General features: G+C 42.1%; 1 protein-coding gene across 4 annotated transcripts in view; it reads right to left on the minus strand.

Moving 5' to 3' along the window:
• Nucleotides 1-315: 315 nt before the first annotated feature.
• Nucleotides 316-18,010, minus strand: part of ST8SIA5 (ST8 alpha-N-acetyl-neuraminide alpha-2,8-sialyltransferase 5) — a 75,117-nt gene continuing 57,422 nt past the window's right edge. For all 4 annotated transcript variants that reach the window (XM_007055171.3, XM_043547394.1, XM_027817530.3 and 1 more), the window contains 3 exons: nt 16,136-16,248; nt 11,337-11,429; nt 316-10,433 (listed from right to left, as the gene is read on the minus strand). In XM_007055171.3, the coding sequence (XP_007055233.2) occupies nt 9,965-10,433; nt 11,337-11,429; nt 16,136-16,248 (675 nt within the window). In that variant the 3' untranslated portion in view covers nt 316-9,964. The remainder of the gene's footprint in view (nt 10,434-11,336; nt 11,430-16,135; nt 16,249-18,010) is intronic.

The raw sequence follows: 18,010 nt of genomic DNA on the forward strand, positions 1-18,010 counted from the left end.
TTTTAAATGTTTTTGGATTTTTCTTAAAGGAAATTGAAGGAAATTTTGAAACAAAACATTGTTTTGAACCAAAACATCAACATGTTTTGTTTTGAAAATGTCAGAATGAAATATTTTGGTTTTTTCAGATTTTTTTTTTTTAGGCTTGTTTTCTGACCGAAACAATTTGGTGAAACTGACATGAATTCACGAAAGGTTTCAGCATCACTGAATCTGCATTTTTTTTAACGGAAAAAGTTTCAGTCAAAAAACTGCATCCAGATCTAGCTACAAACTATTCAGAAGAGCAGCTCCCCTTTTTTGTAAAGTTAGGGGTCTGACGGCAAATATCAGAGCCTCAAAGGGTCACAGGAGGAGGAAAGCCTCCAGTCACTTGCCCCAGCACCATTCATTCAGGACCCGCTCCTCCTTATGCAAAGAAGCCATTCTAGCAGAAATGAGTGCATTACGTATTACGGTATAAAAATCTAATGCTTGAAATATGGCTCTGTCAGCGATAGCTCTTGTATTATTAACCAGCCTGGTCACTCTCATGTCAATGTTCCTGTTGATTTAATGAACCATCCAGTCAGTGTAAAACATTCATGGAACAATGTTGATTTTTGCGGCCCTCTCTTACTTCATCAAGTCACCTCGGGTGAATTACCCCTTTCTTCCACCAAGCCTCACTGGGGGCTAGCTATATGAGGCTGTGGGGAAATGACTCCTGCCACCCTGCCTCCAGAATGAATTGTGCAGCAACTATGTAGCTATTACTACAGCCTCCAAAATGTAATTCTACAGTAATACAGCCTCGGCAGCATAGTCGTGGCTCCTGCCTATTACACTCTTCCCCATGTGGCTTTGATAGCCAGTTGGTTGGGGGATGTCATAGACCTACTTGGCATGACCAGACCGCTCCTAGGGACAGTCCTGGAGACCCTCCAAGCACTGCTCCGTGGCACACAGGGCGGTTAGGGTATATGTCTACACAGCCTGTGGCAGGGAGCCTCCCACACTAAGAATAGCAATGTAGACATTGCGGCTCAAGCTGGAGCTCAGGCTCTGAAGCCCAGGGAGGCGGGTGGGCTTCAGAGCCATAGCTCCAGCCTGAGCCACCCTTCAAATTGCTGTCTACTTCTACACAGCTATTTTTAGAGTGCTAGCACAAGCCCCACTAACCCTAGTCTGTTGAACCAGGCTGGGAGGCACGCGGCCACGTGTGGACATAGCCTTAGTGTCTCCCTGTGCAGCCTGTGACCGGACTTTTCCCTACCCCAGGAGAACCACCACAGTTGTGCTGTACTATGTAATTGACCTAATACCACTCAACCTGCTGGGACCAAGCCCAGGGGTTGAACATGGGCTCTGTAGAGCTAAAAGCAAGAGGCTGTACTACTTATGCTAAAAGACTAACTCCCTTAGCTGGAAGCAGTAGCAGATTCATAAACCTCTTCATGGACCAGTCACTAAACACGGAGCAGTCTCATCCCCTCTTCCCTCCCTATATAGTATACATTGCTACCCTATGTGAGCCTGCATTCCCCACATACTATTATCACTTCATATCATGTTTTGAGGTTCATCTAATACAGCTTCTCTCTGAGTCTCCTGAGGATAATATCAGTATCCAGGGATTAACTCCTAATATTATCCCCCCCACTCCATCCCTGTCTCAACTTTTCACGTTCTCAGCAATATGCCTGAAATTAAATTTTAACCTCCAAAAGTGAAGCTGAAGAGCTGAACAAGTCCCTGCTTTGGCAGATCAGCGATTTGGTGCCAAAGGCCTGCAGCCTTTCCTGTCTGAAATCTCAGCATTCAGAAATGGAACAGGATCCTCGTCAGCTCCTCATTTGGCTGGTGTATATGTGAGCAGCAAACCATCCCCTTGTTTCCTTAAAGGAGCATTGACAGACACTTATTAGCACCCAGATGTACCCTTTTTAGAAGGCCTTTTAAAAAGGAGCTGCGTTAACACTGGATATTCATAGAATCATAGGACTGGAAGGCACCTCGCAAGGTCATCTAGTCCAGTCCCCTGCACTCATGGCAGGACTAAGTATTATCTAGACCAGGAGTCGGCAACCTTTCAGAAGTGGTGTGCCAAGTCTTCATTTATTCACTCTAATTTAAGGTTGCGGTGCCAGTAATACATTTTAACGTTTTTAGACGGTCTCTCTCTATAATATATAACTAAACTATTGTTGTATGTAAAGTAAATAAGGTTTTTAAAATGTTTAAAAAGATTCATTTAAAATTAAATTAAAATGCGGATCTTATCAGTTTAGTGTGATCCTTGCCCTTGCTTTTCCTTGCTGTTTTCCAATGTCTGGCACACATTTGGATAATTGAAGCTGCACACAGGCTTCTGAGTGATCAGCTGTTAACTGGCTCCAAGAAGGACAGAGGACAGATTTCATGTGTGAAAATACCTATTCACAGAGGCATGTGGATCTAAATGCTGAAAGTATTGCAAATGCAAGTTTCTTCAAACAGTTAAATTTTGCTGGCAGGGATGTCCAGCAGGTCAGAATAGAGGCCCCATGATCTCTCTCGGTAGCTTTAAGTGCACTCCGCAGCACTCCAAACTTTGATGCCCACAATTCTGAGCTTTTTAACTGAATGAGCTGCATTTCGAAATCTTCAACACCCATCCACTGAAATACAGACAAATCCAAGTTGCTTTCATTGAACTTTTCAGGTTTAATTAGAAAAGAACGCATTGGGCCAAATCGCTGGAAATCTTGAAATCTGTCAGGAAATTCTGATTCCAGTTCTTGCATGTACATTCCAATCTCATCGACACTGACAGTGCAACATGCAGATAGCTCACGTGTTGGAAGTAGCAGAAAGTCGAAATTCAAATATCCCGAGAATAAAAGGGTAGTTTTACAACAAATGCCTTCCAGGTTTCATAAAGATCCAGAACCGTTTGCCCTGAGCCCTGGAGATAGAGGTTGAGTTTGTTTACATGAGTGGTGATGTCAGTTAGAAACATGAGCTTACTCAGCCATTTGTCATCACCCAGTTTGGTGTAGTTTTGTCCTTTTTCTAATAAAAAGGCCTTGACTGCATCAAAACAGTTTACAAAGTGCACCAAAACTTTGCCATGACTTAGACACCAAATGTTGCTGTGAAGTGAAATGAACGAACATTTAACTTTGCTTTCTTAGGAGCTGACATTTTGTCAAATGTACCCCTCAACTTACAGTGGGGGGAAAAATCGCAACAGATGGCATGCACAACGTTAAATACAATGTACTGTTCCACGTGACGTTATAGTGATGTAAGCAGCAAATCAGGACTTTAAAATATCCCAGTACGGTGGCACGGGAACAATTTTTAAATTTTTAAAGTGGGGGTGCTGAGTTGCGCCCTCTCTTGCCCCTGTCTGCACCCCTCACTGCCCCAGGCGGCTTCAGAGCCCCGGGCCAGTGGCCAGGACGCCAGGATGGAAGCAGAGCGCCCGGGATCGGTGGCTGGGACCTGGGGCCAGCAGCGGGCTGAGCAGGGGCCAGTGGACAGGACCCCAGGTGGCAGGGGGCCAGCGGTAGGACGCCAGGCCGGCAGCAGAGCCCCCGGGACCAGTGGCCGGGACCCGGGCAGTGTGAGTGCCACTCAAAATCATCTCGCGTGCCGCCTTTGGCATGTGTGCCATAGGTTGCTGACCCCTGATCTAGACCATTCCTGACAGGTGTTTGTCTAACCCAGTGGTTCTCAAAGCTGGTCCACCACTTGTTCAGGGAAAGCCCCTGGCAGGCCGGACCAGTTTGTTTACCTGCCGCGTCTGGAGGTTCGGCCGATCGCGGCTCCCACTGGCCACGGTTCACCGCTCCAGGCCAATGGGTGCTGCAGGAAGCGGCGCGGGCCAAGGGACACGCTGGCCACCCTTCCTGCAGCCCCCACTGGCCCAGAGTGGCGAACTGTGGCCAGTGGGAGCCGCGATCAGCCGAACCTCCAGACGCGGCAAGTAAACAAACTGGTCCGGTCCGCCAGGGGGTTTCCCTGAACAAGCAGCGACCGGCTTTGAGAACCACTGGTCTAACCTACTCTTAAAAATCTCCAGTGATGGAGATTCCATAACCTCCCTAGGCAATTTATTCCAGTGCTTAACCACCCTGACAGTTAGGAAGTTTTTCCTAATGTCCAACCTAAACCGTCCTTGCTGCAATTTAAGCCCATTGCTTCTTGTCCTATCCTCAGAGGTTAAGAGCAATTCTTCTCCCTCCTCCTTGTAACAACCTTTTACGAACTTGAAAACCGTAATCATGTCCCCCCTCAGTCTTCTTTTCTCCACACTAACCAAACCGAATTTTTTCAATCTTCCCTCATAGGTCATGTTTTCTAGAACTTTAATCATTTTTGTTGCTCTTCTCTGGACTTTCTCCAATTTGACCACATCTTTCCTGAAATGTGGCACCCAGAACTGGACACAATACTCCAGTTGAGGCCTAATCAGTGCAGAGCGGAAAAAATACTTCTCATGTCTTGCTTACAACACTCCTGCTAATACATCCCAGAATGATGTTTGCTTTTTTTGCAACAGTGTTACACCGTTGACTCATATTTAGCTTGTGATCCACTATGATCCCCACATCCCTTTCCACAGTACTCCTTCCTAGGCAGTCATTTACCATTCAGTGTTTGAATGAAGGGGAAGGGAAGCAAAATACCATCCAATTCGACGAGCTTCCTGATTTCAAGGAGGTATTTTCTTAAGCTTAACAGTACTTGAACGGGATAAGAAATGATCGTATTAAAAAAGGATGGTGGAGCTCTCCCTAAAATCCTTCTTTTCCTCCCTTTGATTAATCTGCGGCATCAGGCAGGGTGCCTATGCCATAAACTTTGGCACTGACCACTGTGCATCTCATTCTACAGTAACATTTTACAGGTAATGATCACTGTGCATATGAGGAGTGTTGTACCCCTCCGTTATATTTATTTGCATTCTGGAAAGAATGGATCAGCATTCCGTGGTCTCACACCCCCATCCTGAAAGCTGCTCCATGAAGCTAGACCCCTGCAACTGTGCAGAGCCCCACTGAAGTCATTGTGGGGACACAGGCATCTGACTTTATGGAGCCTAATGCAGAATCGGGGCCCAAGGTGAGAACTGGACTAAAGTTTCTACTTAGGGCATTTTCAAACCTGCATTCACTTTTCACAAGTCAACTTTTGAGCAACACTCTGCAAAACATACCAGGCAGGTAAACATAAACTCTCCAGGAAATAGCATACATGTTATTTCATAGGCTAGTCATATATGAAATGGGTTTTTCTAGATCTACATAGTTTGTGTATGACTGTATATATCTAATTCTATACAGCTATGTACACTATAATGAAAATCTTCCTACACATGTTTGGGGACTGTTTCTGCAGTGCCTACACAAACAAAACTCCCATTTACTTCCATGGGAATTTCATCTGGATAAACATTGCAGGACTGGGCCTTTGGTGCAGATGTGTAAGTATCTTGCATATACATTTTTAAATTGTTAAAAAAATAGAGTAATTATAGAATCATAAGCAAATTCTAAAGACAGTAAAACTGCACCTATTACAGTGTAACCCCGGTTGAGGTACATCAATCAGTTATGTAAAGCAAACAAAGAAAAGGAAAGGCCTGTTACCATGTAGTTGTGTTTTCTATTATCCTCTTTCCTGTCCTAAAAATTGACACACTTTCTTATAATGAAAAGGCAGATTTGCACCATTTTCTCCCCACTTACAGATGCTTTTCCAAGTCTTCCCTTGTTATAAGTATCTGTCACAAACAATACATCAGCCTCCTTTCAGTCACTGTTGTTCACGTCAACCAATAAAGCAAAGAAATTTCCTCAGCAAACAAAGTAACCATAGCAAAAAGAGCAGCAAAGAAATATTGAGGCAAATGCTGACATCATTACCCAATCCATATTCAGGCAGAACCAGTCAAAGCTAAGTCAGGGATTCAGGATCATTCTTATTATTATAAAGCTTAACACATAGCAAAAGGCAATGTTGTCTAGAGATCTAGGCAAGACACTGTGCACCAGTTCTAATCTCAACTTTGACAATGACTCACCTTGTGATAATTCACCTAATTTACCTCTGCCCCAGTTTCCTCAAGCATAAAATGCGGATGTTAATACTTAGCTACCTCACCAGGGAGTTGTGAGGATAAGCTAGTTGGTGTTTGTGGAACATTTTAGGGATGAAAAATATTATGCCATTCTAACAAAAATATTGACTCTTATATCATACTTTTCATCCGAGGCTCTCAGGGTATTTTGTGAACAGTAGGTGACCACTATTATCCCTATTTCACAGGTGGAGAAACTGAGGCCCAGAAGTTAAAATGGCTTGTCTAAGGTCACTCAGCAAAGGGAACAGAACTCAGGCCTCCTAATCCCTCTCAAATGCCATAGCCAGTAGTCTAAATTGCTCTGTATATCACACTTTTACCATCAAGACCCTATACATACATTAGTTTAGTCAACACATCAAAGTTGGAGACCTCTTTTGCATATTAAATCAAGGAAAAACATTCCACTCACTCAGACATTCATCCGCTCATATATTGTGTGCTTAGTATTTTATGTCTGTTAAATACAAATTAATGCTTGCTCAAATGTAATATGCCTACAGTATGACAACAAAACTACAGGACCCTGAAGCATCGGCATCTCTTCTGTTTCACTCGGTATTTTCCCCTGTGAGCTTTCCCCTATGAGCTCTGAAATGCTATAATCAATTACAGTGATGGTTGTTCCACAGTCAACAGGCTGCAGAATCTTAAATATCACAGTATTTCCTGTTCTAAGGAAAGGGAGGTATGGTAGCATCTCCAAACATCATCCTGGTCACTTGTGGTAAACACTGACTTTTTAATTAAAACAACTGTACTTTTCTTCCTTTCAGATTTGTTTTCTTTATGTTTTGTTTATAATGGAAGCAATTTTGATAGACATAGGGATAGGAAGGAGCTCTGAAACCAAATTTCAAAGGAGAGAGTCAAAGTCTTGCAAGAACAGCTTCTGAGATCTCTACATTGTAAACTAAAAACCCTAGGCCCCTGATTCGGACTCAAACCCTAGGCAAAACCTTATATCAGATCCTCCTGTAGCTCCATAAAGGTACACAGCTCTTTACATGCCAATTAAGGTCTATGAGTCAAATCTCCTTCCTTTGAAGTTTTTAAGGTAGGCTTGACAAAGCCCTGGCTGGGATGATTTAGTTGGGGTTGGTCCTGCTTTGAGCAGGGGGTGGACTGGATGACCTACTGACCTAGGACTTCAAATCTAAATAAGACAAGACACTGGACAACAATTCAGGTGAGGAAGATGAGAAAGTGTATTGTTTGAAGAGGTGAGGTTGAAGGAAGAGAGAGAGGACAGCAAGAGTGTCTCAGGTAAATGGGGCATGAAGGTGAGAGCGTTATAAAGATGTAGGATGCCATGGGAAAAGTTTGGGAAGTGCATCGGCAGAGGATGAGGGAGGGAGAGAAATGAAAGCAGAGGTGTGAGATATAAATGGGGTGAGATCACACAGGGCTGTGTAGGGGACTGATTTGACACAGTAAGAGACGGGACCAATGGAGGGTCTTAAGGAAAGGACTGATGTGACAGAATGGGGAAACAGAAAGAAGACTGGAAAGGAGAGGTGAGAAGCAGGGAGACCAGATAGGAGCAAGTTCCAGTAATAAAGGTGAGAGAGAACCAGCAAGTACGTTATTAATGGTGGGGTTGGAGAAAGAGCAGATATTGTTGATATTCAGCAAGCCGAATTTAGGCAATTTGGTGAGAGACTGGATAGACATAGAAAGAAGAGTCTAAGATAACACCAAGGTTGTGGGCCTGGAAAATAAGAAGGAGAGTGCAGTTGTCAATGGAGATAGAGAATTAGGCCTGCTACTACTAGAATCAATAAGTTTGTGTTTGACTTCAAATTGGCCTTTAGAAAGGGAGACTGGAATGAAAGGAGGTACGAAGGGTTAGATGCTAAATTCATAGAAATATTATAAATAGCTAGGGGGAGAGAGGTTGATGGATTAAAGCCAAACAGAAGAAGAAAGATCTCAGGGTCAGAAAGAGGGAGGGAAGAAAGAAGGGAAGGAAATAGTGTTGGAATAGGGTAGTGAAGGGAGAGAGTTTGTCAGATTTGGCAAATTTGGTTTCTGAAAAAGATGGCTACATAATCCTTGTCTGGATCCAACTTCCACATCCTTGGCCTACCCCTAATAGGGATAAGGAATCAGAATATCCTGAAGTCATTAAGAACTCTGGAATCTGCCGTATTAGCTCTCTACTACAGGCCATTAAAGTAAGTCCCGGGAACTAAATTAATCTGTCCCCCAAACTAGACAAGTTCCATGAACGTATGAAACTCAATGTATGAAACTAACTTGGCATCAACATTGACATCAACAGATCAAGAATCAGACCTCAGCAGAACTGGCAACAATAAACGGAAGGGTTGTCTCTCTACTATGCCTTTTAACCTCTCTTTAATCACACCTTTGTTTTTCAGTCAAGCCTGGCCTTAAAAACTTCAAAGGAAGGAGATTTGACTCATAGACAAATTTCCGTACAGGAACTGAAATAAGCTGTACCAGTATAAGGCGCCTTTTATAAAACTGCAACTACCTAGGACTTTTACCAGCATAACTATGTGAGCAAAAAATTCCCTCTGACATCACTGACATAGTTATGATGGTAAAACTTTTAAGTGTAGGTTAGTGCTAAAATGGGGTAACACTCACAACCGTGTCCCCAACAGAAGACAATGTCTAATTCATACACTTAAGGTCTCTGAATGTATAACTTTAAATTAAACACACACGAACTATGAGAAGTGACTCCATTGTTTAACTTCATTTCTATCTCCTCCCAGCCCTCCAGCCAACAGCATTTACCTTCCACCAACTGCTGTAAATATTAAGTAACTAGAAAGCTTTCCCAATGGGGGAAGTACCTCATCATTCTGTTGCTTCATCAAAATAATCCGAAAAAAATAATCTGCAAGAAGAGCCTTGTCGTCTCCTATGGTTGGTGCTGTATGAACCCAAAAATCAGTACTGCAAACTTCATGTAGAATAGTCTCAGGGGCTTCAAGAGAACTACTCACATGCCCTGGCAGAATTCTATGGGACCAATATATTGCTTTGCCAAGAAACAGTCAGAAGTCCAGAGCTGGTGACTGCAGGAGCAAACACACACCATTAGCTTTTTTAAGCTAGACGGAAAGTATTTCAGGCTCTGAGGAAGAAAACATGTTTGGGGAAGGGAGGGAGGCGGGTAAGACACAAGGAGGTATGTGGGAAACCAAAGAAGAGGAAGCTATGATTTGATAAGATTGATGCAGTTACATTTTGCTGGGAATTGCAGTTTAACCACCTGTTCTGTCCTGCCTGGTTTCTAACCAATGAGCTAACCTGACCATGAGATATTACACAGACATGTTTCATCGATGCTATGCATCATTACACAATAAAGACCACAGCTTATACCTCTCCCCTTACAACTACAATAATGCTTAAAGAATTTGTTTGTAAAACCCTAATGCAAGAGAACAGCAGTTTCAATAAAATCAGCAATGTCCCCAGTTGTCTATGAGTCAAAACACCTTTCTCATGCTCTGCAGTATATGCTAAAATTCGCTTTACCCAATGGGTTCAGTTTGGTGCTTTTCCTGAAAGTGAAATGATAGCTACACTAATGTGCTCTGTATATCTCTAAAACCTATTGGAAATGTGCTTCTTGGTCTGATTTTCAGGGCAGTGCATATCCTATGATGGACGAGTTTCACTTCACCCAAATCACATAACCCTACCCCAACTAGCAGGAAGGATGCTGGAATCTCAGCTTCTATTGGACGCAATGCTTTGAGAAATCGATATCGAATAATTATTGCATAATCTCAGGATGTAATAAAACTCTTCTGCACTAAACTGAGTTCCTGTTGCACGTTTACATCAGAGGAAAAATCATCATCATCATCAACAGCAGCTGCAAGTCCCGGTATGAACCCGCAGGATCCCCTTGCTGTGCATGTGGAGGAAGTTGAAGATTTCTGAGGGCATTGCATGGAAGCCAGGGCGAGGTTTGACATTGTCGTAGTAATGGTGAGTTATAAAAATCCCTGAGGGGTTCATGGGGAAAGCCCAAAAGCCAAAAAGGTGGACCTCTTCACACAGCTCCAGGGCAGCAGTCACCAGAATCAATCCCGTGCTAATCCGCTTGGCACGCACCCCTTGAGCAAGCCAGTAGCGCGAGACGTTGATGAGATACTGAGGGTGGAAATAGTAGACAGCTTGCTGAGATTGAAAATCGTCCAGGACGTATTTGACCCGGATAGAGACATCTGTGTTGCGGGTGTTGTAGAAAGCAGGCAGCAGCACTGAGGCATTTTCATAAACCTGTAGCACATCATAGAAAGGTTTCCTCCATTTCTGCAGCTTATGGAATCTAAAGATCAAAGGGTACAAGCGATGATCAGGCTGTGAAGTTCCAGTATGACTTAAACTAACCAACAAGAACCTTTCAATAAAGATTCCCTGGCACAATGAAACCCCCCTGATCTTAATAAATAGTGCTGTTTGCAAAATTTCTTCTGAAATGATGTTTCAGTGACAAACAAAAATGTACTTAGCTCTGTAGATGGCAGGAAATATGTCATTAAGAAGTTTTGGTAACAAAAAACGGAGGGGGAAGAGAAAAAATCATGGATATATTTTTCCTTTCCAGGCCAATAAATTCTTTGACTAGTGGTCAAAAAATGAGAAAAAATGTCCACAAAAATTTCATCCCTTATATTTTCCATCAAAATTTAGGTAGAAAACTTTAAATTTTGAAATGTTTTTACCAATGGTATTCGATATGTATTAACACATATCAGTGTCAGTGATTATACAAGAATTAATATCACCTCAGAGCAGAAATTTTAGAGAAACATCTAAAATGTAATGTTTGAAAGAAGCTTGTATTTGTTGGGGCCAAACCCCAGTCACATTACTCATGCAAGGAGACACACTGTATGGACTTCTTGAGTGAGGCAAGCAAGATGTAGCCCTAAGGCCCCAGTCCTGCAAGCACGTAAGCATGCAATTAACATTATGCGTGTGAGTGGTGCCATTGACTCACTGGGAACACATAAGGCCCTGCTTAACTTTAAGCACATGCTGCTGATTTCAGTGGGACTTAAGCATGTGCTTATGTGCTTCGGTGGATTGGGGCCAGAATGCTCAGCATATTACACGATCGATCCTTTAAGTCTTGTCTGCAGCCACATTTTCTGTGACACTTTTGCTTGTCTGTTTTGCGAAGACAGGAGAAAAGTCTAAAGGGGTTAAAAAAAATAAAAGAATTGACCTTTCAGTAATAATGCTGGGATTGACTGTCACGACGTCTGTCTTTACTCCAACGTCCACTATATATTTCTCAGATACAGGAGGTAAATTGCATCTAAAGGAAAGAAGTAAAAAGCAAGTTCAAGAATGCCTTGCAGCTGTTCAGGATGAGAATATGGAACTGTGTTTAAACATTTGTTATAAACAGCAAAATTAGAAATAGCCTGTGAATTAAAAATCTGATCATGGTATACATAATCTGATGGACCGTGGTATACTTGCTCCTGCCTCAGCATGGGGGCGTGGACTAAATGACTTCTTGAGGTCCCTCCCAGCCCTACAATTCTCTGATTCTAAAATGAGTTGATGCTTAAACTGCACACTACAGGTCACAAATTGTTAATGTCAGTGGCTGTAAGAAGAAAAATATTTACTCCTCCCTGCTCATGCGAGTGTTAACACACACATGCACCCTGTAGAAATGTCCATTGCTTGTTAGTAACATTTCCCTCTTATCAGTTCATTGGCTTTGATTCTCATTATATTTATGGCCAGAAATATCTGGATGAGACTCCAAGAAAACTAATCTCTAAACCCCAAGGGTTCCTCAAATATCCCCCTCTATATTGTGGATACTTAAAACGCTTTACCAAAAAGCTAAAACATAAATTAGGTAACACTGGCATTTACACACTTATATGCCTTCTGTTACCACACTATTGGAGCAACTCAAAATCTTATTTGTATTAATGCTCACTGCACCCCCTGGGGTAGGGCAGTGCTGTTCTCCCTATTGTACAGATGAGAAACTGAGGCACTACCACTGGAATGTGAGCCCAGGCTCAGACTCAGGCTCAAGCCTAACCCCACATCCGTCCACACACAAATCATGCTAACCCAGGGCTCAGACACAGGGTACCAGGACCTTGACCCAGGGTTCAAGCCCTATTGCTTTGCAGAGTATATGCTGCCCCACTTGACTCAGGTCCTGGGAGTCCTCCAAAAATTATCCCACAATCCCATAGACCAATTTCCTTTGTCCTTGCTATCTTCCTTTGTCTTCTCTATCTAGAATCTTCAACCTACTCTATAGAAAACAGCAGTAATCACCCTCGGTGTACGTCAGCAGCTTAGTAAGTCAGTGTTAACCCATCCATTGTCTTCTGATCACTGAGCTGCCTACACACCATCAGAGAGCCTTCCTTGTTTGCAATGGAGATAGAAAAGAACAAGCCTTTTTGCAAAGCGCACTGCTTCATGGTCACAGGAGCACAGCCTGGTTTTGGATACTCTCTGGTGCAAGGCCAGCAGAACTGTGGACTTCAGTAAGAGGACCAGGAATGACCACACACAGTAGCAAATAGTGAAGAAGCTGGCAGCTTTGCAAATATATCAAACCAGTGACTAGTGCAGGGAGTGGGTTAAGTGGCTCAAGAGTGAGTACCGGAAAACCAGGTACCAGAACTGCACCTTGGGGAACTTGTCAAAATCATGCCTGTTTTATGAGGAGTTTGGCCAGGTGCTGGGTGCTGAACCCAGAATGGAGCCAACCGTTGTGCATGATGACCTGGTCAGCTGGAATGGCACCCTAGTGGCCCCAGAATTATGGGTGGTGGATATCAAAGGCAAGGGCAGGCTAAGCCTCCCCTAACCCAGACCATGGCCCTCACATGTTCCGCTCCGAGGCCCTGCCCTCCCTCCCCCCACCCCTGAAGCTGGCAGGGGCTCAGCTCCCGCTGGTGGCTTGGAGCTTAGTTGACCCAGGGGGACGGGATGGGCCAGTGGCCAAGGGCAGCACTGAGGCAGGTGGGCCAGAGCTCCTCCGGCAGTGCGGGCGGGAGTGGGGTGCCTTGGGGCTCCTCTGGTAGGGTTGCCAACTTTGGAGATTTCATCACATGACAGAATTTTTAATTAAAGATTACTTGATGCTTGTGGGAGGTATTTTGGAGTATGATGCTTGTTGGGGGTATGTAGGGAGTCTGGGATTTGGTTGGTTTAACTAAGGTCTGGTTGCTGCAGCGTGGATGCCAGAGCCCCAGGTTCAAGCCTGTGTTAGAAAATTCTTAATGTACTGGTAACCATCAGTGTAGATGCTCAAGCCCTTGGTTCTCTAACCCAGGGTCAGCTGACTTAAGGCCCACTAACCCTGGGCTTACATTGTAGTGCAGACATACCCTAAGAGGTAGATTTTTTTTTTACAGTATTAAGGCATGTAAAGAGGCAGCTAGGTGCTTTTGAAAACCTCACCAGGGCTCTATCTACCTCATTAGGCACGAAAGTACCTTTACAAATCTGGCCCTAAGAGCCTTGCTCAAGATCACACAGGAAGACTGGGAGGAGCAGGGAACTGACCTCAGCTCTTCCAAGTCCTCCCTATCAGGGCACAATCTTCTAATATTGAGGATTCTGCAATTAGAAGTTTTATGTCGTTTCAATAAGATCTGAAGTTGTTTAACAAGATGACAGTGATGACCCTTTGGAGGGAATGTATTCGAAGACAATCGTTCATATATTTGCACTAGTGTCCATATCATTTCGGAGACTGAAATCATTGTCTATCCTTCAGCCATGGTAGGATTGTTCCCTACGATATTTCTTCTGCTAGTTTGTCCAGTCTAGTTTAAAATTTCTCTAGTAAGTTGGGTTCTACTAATTCCCTTGGCAGCTTATTCCATAGCCTATTAGAACTCACTTTTAGGAAGATTCCCCAAATATTCAGCCTCAATTTTTAATTTTCTTAATTACCCAACTAGTAGCAAGTATCAGTGCAATACAGAAATACATTAGGGCAAATTCTATTTGTTGAATTAGAAAACATCTTATACAAATAATGAAATCAGCTTAAACGAACCATATTTTTTGTGCAAGAATCATAAAATCATAACATTTTGTGCAAGAACCTGCCAGGGATCTACTCCAAATGTGTTTGATGTGTTTCCATGTAGTTTTCCTATTTGGTCAGTAGGTGGAGATAGGCAACAGCAACTGGTGATAAATGGAAATTCCATATATAATCTAAAATAAAACCCACTGTTGTCTATATTTGTTTTCTAGAGGGGAAAAAAAGTTTCAAAATCCTTCTAAACATAAACTTCCCTGTCACTGTTAAAATGGGCATCAACATCATTACCACTGACTGCAGCAGAGTTCTTTGGATGTCCTGCTATGTATTTTTGAGCAGTTTTTATGGCAAAATGAGATGATTATCATCCCACAGTGAAGCAATATGGCATCAGTTCAGGAAAACCTGCCTCTTTGGGGCTGCACTTAAGCACATGCTTTACTTCAAAGTTGACATCAACAGAACTTAAATATGTGCTTAAAGTTAAGCACATGTGAAATTCTGTTCTGAACAGACTTCTGGATTTGAGCATGTGCAGTTCTTAATCACAGCCTATCTTCCTTCTAGACATCACACCACTTTCTTTGCATGAGAATCCTTAATATTACAATTGTTTCCACTGAAATTCAGTCATTTTTTGATGTGCTCTTTTTTTTTTCATTTGATCAAACTCTCAGGAACCTAATCATTAGTATCAATATAAACACAACTTCCACTTTTTATCTTGATCCACTTCCATCTCTCTGGGCAGGTACAGGTCAATTACAGGCTATGGAAAGTCATGGTGTAACAGAAATGTCAACATTCTGAATGAGATCACAGAAAAAAAAAAGAGTCCAAAAAAGATTATTACAACTAAAAGTTGTATTATGCAGACACTAATGTTATGACTTCTGCTGTACATGCTGTCATTCACCTACTCATGGTTGGCAATCTAAATTCATAACAAGATCAGCTGCTTATTTCAATCAAAGTGACAGGAACAGCGTTGATCAATACAAATAGGTGGGACTCTATATAAATTCAGTTTTGGTTACCCTGTCTCCAGAAGGATATAGCAAAAATAGAAACTAGCCTGAAAAGCCAAACAAAATTACTAGAGGCACAGAGGAATGGATTAAAAAGATCACAACTGTTTAGTTTAGTAAGGATACAAAAGATGACATGACAGAGGTGTATATAGTAATGAAGCGTGAAAAGAAGACTCATAGGGTTTTCCTAATTATCCCTTGACACCCAATGAAATTAAAAGTTAATCAGCCAGAAGCTGATCTCATTTTCACCAGTGTAAATCAGGGTAATTCACTGACTTTAATGTAACTAAGATCAGAATCTGGTCCAATAAAGGCAAAAATGTAAAAAGAAATATTTTTATGCAACACAATAAATAATCTGTGGAAATCACTGACTCAAAATGTAACACAGACAAAGAGTTTAATAGGATTCAAAGACATTGATCGGTGAGAGACAAGGTGAGTGAGATAAAATCTTCTACTGGACTAACTTCTGCTGGGGGAAGAGACAGAGACAGCTCTCAAAAGAGCTCCGTGTAGCTCGGAAGCCTGTCTCTGGCTCTTCCCACAGCAGAAGCTGGTCCAATAAAACACATCATCTCACCCATTTTGTCATCCTGAGACCAACACAGCTACAATACTAAAGACATTGATATGAATAATAAAAATAACCTCCTGAGTTACAATAAGGAGGATGAAAATGTATAGGGATATCCGCCTTCAGGACATAAACCAGCAACTAACTGCATGGAGTTAGGAAGAAATTACCCCCACAGACATGTAACTTCATAATTGTCTATTCGGTGGGTTTTTCTTCTAAACCATTGCCAGAAACAGGATAATTCATTAGCTGGATCATTTGTTCCATTTTCACAATTCCTATATTCCAACGTAAGAAAGAATAGATGTGTGATCTTTTATTTAATACTATACAATGCTAAAACAATTGTACTGTAGGATGATTACCGAAATACGAAATCTGCACTGTCAATCTCCCGTCCACATCTGCTGTTCTTGAGAATCCCTCCATTCCCAACCACAGCACATTTCTTAAATTGGGAGCGATAGTACGGCATATCCTACAGCAAAACGAGAATAAACCAGTTACTTTCCTGAGACATGCATGTGGCAGCAGTTCCCTTTTCTTCAGCTGTATCTTGAATGAAAATCAGATGGATGGAATAATAATAGGCAATGACCATTGGTCCCTCCCTGGGGTCCAATAATCCCAGGATACATGTTTATATGAACTGACATGACCACTCTCATTGTAGTTAGAGATGCTGTGGGAAACTGGTTCAGAGAAAGAAAAAAAAATGTAAGAACACCTGAACCTTTAGGCAATATCTAGAACTGAATGTGTAAGTTTCCATAATGTAAGAGATGTTCTTTCACTTCTAGTTTCCAGATGGGGACCAAAACCATAGATTCAATCTATCACAGGCATTATATTATAAATTGCCTAAAAAACACTGCTCTTACGATATTTCTGTCCTGATTTTAAATGCCAGAAAATCTGATCCCAGGAAACACCTGGTATAGTTTAGAAGATTCAAGAGGTCTGCATAGTTCAGAGAAAGGGAGAATGTTTGGGATGCTAATCAGAACCGAACCTGGATTCTGGATATCTCTTGCTGTAATAACAGCATTGTAATTATTATTTACTACAGAAGAACCTCAGGGTTACAAACACCAGAGTAACAAACTGACCAGTCAACCGCACACCTCATTTGGAACTGGAAGTGCACAATCAGGCAGCAGCAGGGACCCAACAAAAAAAAAAAAAAAAGCAAATACAGTACAGTACTGTGTTAAACATCTAAAACTTCTAAAAAAGAAGGGAAAGTTTAAAAAAAAGATTTGGGGAAGGAAACTGTTTCTGTGCTTGTGTCATATAAATTAAGATGGTTAAAAGCAGCATTTTTCTTCTGCATAGTAAAGATTCAAAGCTGTATTAAGTCAATGTTCAGCTGTAAACTTTTGAAAGAACAATGATAATGTTTTGTTCAGAGTTACGACCAGTTCAGAGTGACAAACAACCTCCATTCCCGAGGTTCTACTGTACTTGTACTGAGGCAGTGCCCAGAAGCCCTAATCAGGGATTGGGCCCCATTGTGCTAAGACCTCTACTGTCATAACACAAAGATGGCTTACAATTTAAGGCCCCGATCCTCCAAAGACTTATGCATCTGCTTCAGCTTAAACACCACGGCCCATTGAAATCAATGGAAGCAAGGAGCCTAAGTACCTTTGAGAATATGGGCCTATGAGTCATCCCAGTGGAGTCAACACAACTACTCGCAATGCATAAAGATATGCACATGCATAAGCCTTTGCAGGGCTAGTGTCTAAGCATCAAGCATCTCTTCTATATCCTAAAGGACAAAATTCTGCTCTCAGATGAATGTATGGAGCAGCCACTGAAGTTAATGAGAGTTATAATCACATATCCAAGGGAAGAATTAGGCCCTTAGGGTCTGAGAAGTGTGAGGCAAAGCTCAGGAGAGCTGACACCCTATGAATATGGTAGAGACGTGCTTATATAAGCATGAGAATGCTCCTATTGGCACATACATATTTTATAAGTAATTTCATGATGAAATACACATCCAGATAGAGTAGTGATGTGAAATGAGTTTCTAGGTGATTATTTACAGTGCACTTCACATGTTGCTCATGGGGCATGAGACTGAAGGACATACAACTGTCCATCTCAGAAAAGCAACAACAACCCCATAGACATGTGCTGCTGGGCTATCTTGTTACTCTTATACAATGGAATGTCCTAGAAATGAGTAAATAGTGGGACAGGGTTTTGGCTAACATTTATCCAAATTCAAA

The sequence above is a fragment of the Chelonia mydas genome, chromosome 5, assembly GCF_015237465.2.
Source record: "Chelonia mydas isolate rCheMyd1 chromosome 5, rCheMyd1.pri.v2, whole genome shotgun sequence".
NCBI lineage: Eukaryota > Metazoa > Chordata > Testudines > Cheloniidae > Chelonia > Chelonia mydas.